The 8,224-nt window shown below is 46.8% G+C and overlaps 1 protein-coding gene across 2 annotated transcripts in view; it reads left to right on the top strand.

Annotated features, from left to right (window-relative positions):
• Positions 1–3,818: 3,818 nt before the first annotated feature.
• The window catches only part of MORC3 (MORC family CW-type zinc finger 3), a 54,684-nt gene continuing 50,278 nt past the window's right edge, over positions 3,819–8,224 (top strand). For both annotated transcript variants that reach the window (XM_075542315.1, XM_075542316.1), the window contains exon 1: positions 3,819–3,967. In XM_075542315.1, the coding sequence (XP_075398430.1) occupies positions 3,929–3,967 (39 nt within the window). In that variant the 5' untranslated portion in view covers positions 3,819–3,928. The remainder of the gene's footprint in view (positions 3,968–8,224) is intronic.

The following is an 8,224-nucleotide window of genomic DNA, read 5'->3' as shown; positions in this document are numbered from 1 at the left end:
ACTGTGACCTTCAGTCCCCCTGATGCCGCTTCTGTAACTCGCTGGCTATCTGCTGGCCAGCCCTCTCTCTCCCATACAGCTGTGGGTAACTGCTTGTTTCTGCTCTTGTGTAATCTTGCTTTCTGGCTCACTCAATCAAGCACAGACCACCCCATGAGTCCACCCCACTTCCTGATAAAATACTCCCAGATGGAGCGCTCAGGGTTAAGTCTCTGGATATGAATCCGATGAGCCATGTACGGGTACAATCAAGTTCTTCCTTTTGTTATAACTCGTTTGGCATTGGCAACACCTTCAGAGCCACTTGGGGAACATTCCCGTGACTGTACTGGGTCCTTCGAGGAACATCTATCCAGATAGCCACTTTAGAATCCCCCAAACACACTCACCATCACCTTCTGAGCTGACCTTTCTGCCTTGAATTTAAGTGGCCCCACAGATCTCAGAAATCACTATTTTGATTAGACCTTGCTTCCTGGCCTGTATTGGTAAATCAAAGACTCAGTTCCATAAGATCATCTTCACTAGCTTCGATCTTGCTTTAAAAAACTGATGGAAAGATCAGCACCTCCAGTCAGTTGATCTTCATGCAGAACTTTTTTTTTTTTTAACAGTATCCTATTTTTCCTTTGGAAGGCAACCTAACAAGATGAAGACGAGTGTATTCCTAAGAGAACTTGCTTGCAGACATTCACGAATGATAGAGACATGTTTAAAGGTGTTCTATTGGAATACATTTGTGCATGATTTGAATTGAACCTCGGTCACAATACTTTTTTAAAAATCATTTTATTGGGGCTCATACAACGCTTATCACAATCCATACATACATCGATTGTGTAAAGCACACTTATGCATTCATTGCCCTCGTCATTCTCAAAATTCGCCTTTTGCTTGGGTTCCTGGAATCAGCTCCTCATTTTCCTTTTTTCCCTCCCCCTCCCTCCCTGCTCCCCTTCCCTCCTGAACCCTTAGTAATTTATAAATTATTGTTTTATCTTATCTTACACTGCTCGCCGTCTCCCCTCACCCACTTTTCTGTTGCTCATCACCCAGAGAGGAGGTTATATGTAGATCAATTTTTTTTACCTTATTCTCAGACAGCCAAAATGCACGTGAGCAGTGAGGATGGAAAGACATTGAGTCTTGAACTTAGGACTAGGAGGGACCAGTCTGGAAAATGACATCATGCTTGTTAGAGTGGAGAGACAGTGAAGAGGAAGACCCTCAATGAGATGGACTGACACGGTGGCAGGAACAATGGATTCAAATATAACAATAACCTGAGGACAGCACGAGACCAAATACTGTTTCATACTGAGATCTGCAGGGCTCCTATGAGTCAGAACGGATAAACGGCACCTAACAACAATCATAAACGGAAAGTTAGCACCCTTTAAGCAATTATTTCCCACTTCCCCCTCCTCTCCCTATCCCTGGCAACTGCTAATAGACATTTTCCCTTTGCATTTTCCTATTTGTTCTGACTGCTTTGGACGGTCCATCAAGAGGGACCGACTGCGGGGAAAGGGTATGCTCCTTGGTAAAGGTGAGGCTAGGTTCTCAAACTGGTTGATCACTGGAGTCTCCCGAGAGGCTGGTGAAAGTATAGATCCCTGAGCTTCCCCTCCCAGAGATTCAGATTAATTAGTTGCAAATGAGGCCCAGGGAACTGTACTGAAAGAGGCTTTCTACTCCTGTATGCAAAGAGCTACAGTGGGAGGCAGCTGTACCACAGTCTCAGAGAAACTCTCAAGGACAGTTCTACCCTCTGAGTTGGCACTGACTGGGCGGCAGTGAGGTTCTTTTGTTTGTTTAGTTTTGCTTTTTATTTTATTTTAAAAAATCATTTTATTGGGGGCTCGTATGATTCTTATCACAATCCATACATCGATTGAATCAAGCATGTTTGTACATATGTTCCCTTCATTCTTGTCTAGACATTTACTTCCTATTGAGTCCTTGGTATCAGCTCCTTCCCAGGCCCTCAACACCCCTTGATAGATTGTACATGGTTATTATTTCCATCTCTCACACCAACAGGTGTCTCCCTTTCCCTGTGTTTTCTGTTGTTCTTCCCCCTGTAGAGGGGTATATGATTATGTGTCTATCATTGTGATGGGTTCCCTCTTTCTCTCTCCCTCTTCTCCCTATCCTTCTGGTATCACTATTCCCACTCCTGTTCCTGGATTCTGTGTGTCATGAGTTCCCATCTCTTATCTATACCTGTGTACATCTTCCGGTCTAGACGGAATTGATAAGCAGCACTGGGGTCATGGTAGTGGGGGTGAGGAAGCCTCAAGGAACCAGAGGAATACAGTGTGATTCATTGATGGGCAGTGAGTTGTTTTTCCTACTCTGTTTAAAAGTTACATTCTCTGAACTCTACAGGGACAGATCTACAGGAAATACTGCGTGGCTTAAAATCAGGAAATGTGTGTGAAAGGATTGAAAACAAACTTATTCAATCCATGCTGCGTGAATCATCAGGCATGTAGGCTTATGTGAAGAAGAATATGACATTAGGAGTAGAGGAAGGCTTGTTATCAGATGAAGGCAATATACAGATGACACAACCTTGCTTGCTGAAAGTGAGGGACACTTGAAGCACTTGCCGATCAGGTCAAGGATTGCAGCCTTCAGTGTGGATTACAACTCAATGTAAAGAAAACCAGAATCCTCACAACCGAACCAATAGGTCGCATGATCAATGGAGAAAAGGTTGGGGCTGGCAAGGATTTTGCCTTGCTTGGCTCCACATTCAGTACTCATGGAAACGGCACTCAAGATATTAAAAGACCTGTTGCAGTAGGTAGACCTGCTGCACACGATTTCTTGGAGTATGGAAAAGCAAGGATGTTGTGACTTTGAGGACTAAGGCGCTTGACCAAGTCATGTTATTCTCCATTGCCTCATGTACCTGTGGGAGTTGGACATTAAATAAAGAAGAATCGATGTATTTGAATTGTGGTGATCAAGAATATCAGAAGTAACATGGACTGCTAAAAGGACAAACATCTGCCTGGAAAGAAGTACGGCCAGAGGGATGCATGGAGGCACGGATGGTGAGACTTATTCTTACACATTTTGGACATGTAGTCCCTGGAGAAGGATTCATGCTTGGTAGAGGAGGCAGCGACGGAAAAGGCTCTCAATGAGATGGAATGACACAGTGGCTGCAACAATGGCTCCGGCACAGAAACAATTGTGAGGATGGCACAGGCGCCGGCAGTGTTTCATTCTATTGTGTATAAATAAGGTGGCCATGGGTTGGAACCACTTGATGACACAACAATAGGGTCACTATGAGTGAGTGAAGATGCTTCTCAAAGTTTCCTTGACCCCTGCAATATTGGCCTTCCCATGTAGTCATTTCTCGACGATCAACGTCCACACTTTAAAAAAGAATCAGACTAGAAGGCTGCTTATTTTGAAATCTGAAAACTAAGCTTAATTCATGTCCTAGTTTTGTGAATGAAGTTTCAAACCACATTGGCACAGGTGAACTAGGCATTTTTGTTGTTGTTGTTGTCAATGCACATTTACGTCCAGACAGGTCAAGTACCTGGCATTTACCTTGAGGTACCACCACACTTTGTGTCAGACTTCAAACCCAGGACTCGGATCTCAGGTCCACTTCAAGTGCAGTGACAGGTTAGAGGCCGCCGTGCTCCACGCATGCGCCTTCCCCGCGCCGCCGTCCGGGGCTGCGAGCGCAGCGCCCAGGCGCTGGGGTGTTTAACCGGTGGGCACTGTACCTTTCGCACATTCCTGGAAGAGTTTCGCCTGGAGGCGGAAGCGGGTGGGCGGGCTCTCCGGAACGCCCCGCCCCGGAAGTGGGTGTAGCGCCGCGGGCCCCACTGTTACCCCCGCCGCCTCGCGTTCGGGTTGCCGCCGAGGCCGGTCCCGGCTTTGTAGTTCGCTCAAGATGGCGGCGCAGCAGCCCAGCGGGATCCGCCTCAGCGCGGTGAGCAGCCGCGAGGGGTGGAGCGGGCCGCGTCCCAGGAGGGCGGGCAGGCGGGCAAGGGAGGGGGGCCGGCTGTGGGCGGTGGCGCCTCGTAGACCCGGCGCGGCGGCTGGGGCCGCGGCAGGGTCGGGGAGGGGGCCGCCATCGCGCCGCCGTCGGCGGAGCACCGCGGCTCTCGGGGCCGCTCCGCGGCGGGCCGGGCCCCGCCGCGCGGAGCTGCCGGTTTTCCACTCGCTTTCCTCCGTTCCCTTTTTGTTTGGCCTCCGCGGCTGCGGGGCGGGCCCGGGCCGCGGCCCCTCCCCGGCGCCCCCGTCCCTCTGCCCGCCTGGCAGCTGTCGTTCGAGGGCGAGGCCTGGGCTGCCCAGCCGCCCGGCCGGCGCGTCGTCCCCGGGAGCGGGCCCAGGGGGGGCAGCGGCAGGCGGGGTCCGCAGTGCCTGGCAGCCTGGACCTTCTGGCTGCGGGACCGGGTGGATGGGGCGCGGCGGCCTTCCCGGGGCGCGTCCCTTTCGGCTACTTCCCATCCCGCGGAAGCCTTCGGGCCCAGGCGCCCCTGTTCCTCCCCAAGCCCTGGGATCGCCTCGGTGGAGGCGCCTCCCGAGCCTTTGGACACCCCAGCAAGCTCTTGGTGCTGCGCGAGCGGGCACACCTTCTGAGTCTTAACGTGTGGGCGTGACTCTGTCACCTGATTAGTCCATGAAAGTTTTATTCCAGCATTAAGCTCTTGGCGTTCTTATGCAGAAAAGTACCCACCCATTGGGTGAATTCTGACTTGGGGGAAAAGATTTCCGGTTTTTACAGTTAACATTGAAATGGGAATGGCCGCTTGTAGATAGGAGTATCCCGGTGACATCTTAGCAACGTCTCTTGTCAGTTAACCCCCCCCCCCCAACCTGATGGTAGTAAGCACCCCCCTCCATTTCCTCGATTACGTATTAATCGCCTTTTCATTGCATTGATCTAGTCGCAGAAACAATGAACTGAAACAACGATTGGGGGGATGGGGGGCGCTGAGCCGTGTTTCCTTCTGTTCTAGGTAGGGTCAGACAGCCTGACAGTATGCTTTTTTTGTTTGTTTCTTCCCTTTGAAGAGTTTTGTACTGATTTATAAGTGTAAGGAATTCTGGGGCGCGAAACAGAACCAAAGATCCAATTGGTAAAGTTTAGAAGCAGGCTTTATTGAGAGTCTTGCGGGCGGATTCAGCAACTCGGGGAATTGAGCTATTGAAACCGCGCTTTGGAAAATTTGGGCTGCGTCTTTATACCCCTGCTGGCAGGCACAGCTGGGAAGGATCAAAGCTGGGGAGGATCTGTGCACACCGGGATTCAGCAGGGAAGAGTTCCTTAATTTTATCTATACGTCCAGGATGAGTAGAGAGGGGTGCGCTTTTCTTCAGAAAACATTCTGGCTTCGACATGAGCCGGTTCCAGGTGTTTGGGGTTGAGCAGGGGAGGGGGAAGGTCAGTGAGAAGGGAGGTCTATGAGAGGTGAATTCTGAGAGCCAAGCTGAAGGCACCGGGTTCAAAATGGAGTCCCTTTTGCCAATACCGGGCAATAAGAAGTCTTTTTTTTAATTCATAAGAAGTCTACGTATTTTGGGTACAGATTCTTTGGTTACATAATAAGTTTATTTAATGAGATCTTCTTAACGCGTTTGAATTCAGAGAGCCCCTTTATTTTTGGTTGCCACGGAGCTGATTCTGACTCATGGCGACCCCATGTGTTAAGAGGATAGAATGACACCAAGAGGTTTTCTTGATAGTAATCCTTTTTTAATTGTGTTAGGTGGGGGCTTACATTCAGATAATCAGTTTCATGTTCAGTGATTTAAGCTACTTCTAAATCCACAGAAGCTTCCCTTCCTCTTTGATTGTTTTCCCCCTCCGTATTATTGATTGCTGTCTTCGCCTTCACTCAAGTTAATACCTGTCAACCCTGGAGCTGTGGCTTCATCTTCCCTCACATGTATTTTCTTCACTTGGTAACCTGCAAAGTCTGTCTTTTAGTATGAAACACCCCACCCCCATTCTCCCCTTTGTAATCATGATCTCATACGTCGTTTGCATTTTGTCATTGACTAGTAATTTCACCAGGTCAATGATCACCAGGTCTATTGATGCCATGAGGTGCTTCATGGTTTCCTTTTTTTTTTTTAAGCATTGGCTAGAGTTCCATTGTGTTTATCAAAATTCCATTATCCACTCCTCCTCCTGCTGAGTATTCAGGTTTTTTCTATCTTCTTGCTTTTGTGAACAGTGCTATGATGAACGTGGATGTGCATATGTCTGTTCAGGCCGTGGCTCTTCTTTAGGGTATATGCCAGGAGAAGGATTGCTAGGTGGTGTGGCATCTATTCCCAGCAGTTGGAGGAAGGGCCATCTTCTGCAGTGGTTCTTCTCAGCCCATTTATCGCTCCATGAAAAAGTAAATAAGGAACCCACCTCAATGGCACGGAGCAACTCAGAGATAATTATGCTGAGTGAAATTAGTCAATCACTAAAGACAATCCCTCCAGCAGTGTATGCAGGTTCAGGTCTCTCTCCACATCCTTGCCAGCATTTATGTTTTGTAACTTGGCTGTCATTGTTGATGTAAGGTGGTATCTCGTTGTTTTGATGTGCATCTCCTGGATGGCTAGGAAGCGTGAGCATTTCTTCATATGTTTGTTGGCATTTTTCCCACTTTGTAGATTCTCATTTTATTTACTCTTTTGATGAAGTCTTTTGATGCACATAATTTTAGTAGGTCCTAGTCATCTATTTTGTTAGCTTACTGTGTGTGTTGCCCTAATTTTTTTTTCATGTATAGGAAAGCGCTTTATATTACAAGAATGGTTGAATATTGAGAAAACTTCGCAGCCCATATGTCCGATACTAATCTAGAAAGTCCTCTTCAGACTCAAACAAAACACATGCAATGACACTGTATGCAGAAAGATGACAGGCCAGTGGGTGCAAAGTCTTGTGGATCCTCATTTTGTTTGATGGTGTCTGTGCCCTCTATTTTCTCATTGATCTTTATTGCTCTGGGCTTTACATTTAGGTCTTTTATCCCTCTTGAATTTGTTTTGTACATAGGGTAAGATATGGATCCTGTTGTATTCTCGTGAAGATAGATATCTGGTTTTGCTAGCGCCATTTTTGAAGAAACTCTTGCTCCATTGTCACAGGTCTTTTTGTGCCAACGTGGCATCCGTAAGATAGGGGCGAGTCTAGCCTGTCAACAAGGTCCCAGTCTGATGGTGCCTCCTTGTGGGTGTGGTCTTCTCATAAGAAGTATCTTGGGAACTTCCTCTCTTTTTCTGCTTCACCTTCCTGCTTTTGATCCACTTGGGGATCCCTGCCACCCCTGTGATGCTTGCATTGCCCCTTGTTCCACAACACTACACATCCACTAGCCTGTGGTCTTCCTGCATTTGGTTGCATGAGTCTGAACGGGGTCTGTGGACCAGTACCAGACTTATGGACTAGTATCGGACTTAAGGATTTGATCTGGACTGGGCGGGGATGTTTTCCTGACTTATAACTACTTCTTGATAGAAAGCTCTCTCACACATATGAATGTGACTGGATTTGTTTCTGTAGTCAACCTGGACTAGCAGACCCATTTAATGTTTTTTGGCCCTTTCCTGGGGATCAGTTGTCTGTGGGTGGGTGAACTTATATCTGGGCGCTGTTTCACTCGTCTATGTAGTATCATTGTATGAGGCTAGTAGGGCTGTATAATAGATTTTGTGGTCGGGAAGTGAGAGGCCTTCTGCATTGTTCTTCATATCCTAGGTCTCTTCCCTCTCCTTATGAAGTTAGTAATTTGTTTTTCTATTTCTTTAAGAAATGAAGTTGGGATTTGAATAGAAATTGTATTATGTTTGTAAATTGCTTTGGGCTGTATTGACATTAGCTCAATATTAAGCCTTCTTAACCAGGAGCATGAAGTATTCTTCCATTTGTGTACATATCTTTTGGGTTCTTGTAGAGGCTTATAGTTTTCTTTGTACAAATCTTTAGCTTCTCTGGTTAGGTTTATTAAATATTTTTGTATGGCAATTGTAAATGATATTGCTTTCATGATTTCTTTTTCAGAGCTCTCTACCTTAGTATATAGGAATCTGATGGATGCTAATCTTGTATACTGCCATGCTGCTGAATCTCGATTGTTTCCAACAATTTTTTGCGAAATTTTTGGGAATTTTTTATATCATCTGCAAATTAGATTTCACTTCTTTGCCAGTATGAATTAATTTGATTTCTTTTTATTGT

This window comes from Tenrec ecaudatus, chromosome 2 (assembly GCF_050624435.1).
Source record: "Tenrec ecaudatus isolate mTenEca1 chromosome 2, mTenEca1.hap1, whole genome shotgun sequence".
Lineage (NCBI taxonomy): Eukaryota > Metazoa > Chordata > Mammalia > Afrosoricida > Tenrecidae > Tenrec > Tenrec ecaudatus.
Note: the sequence above shows the minus strand (reverse complement) of the source record. Positions and strands in the feature narration are given on the sequence as shown.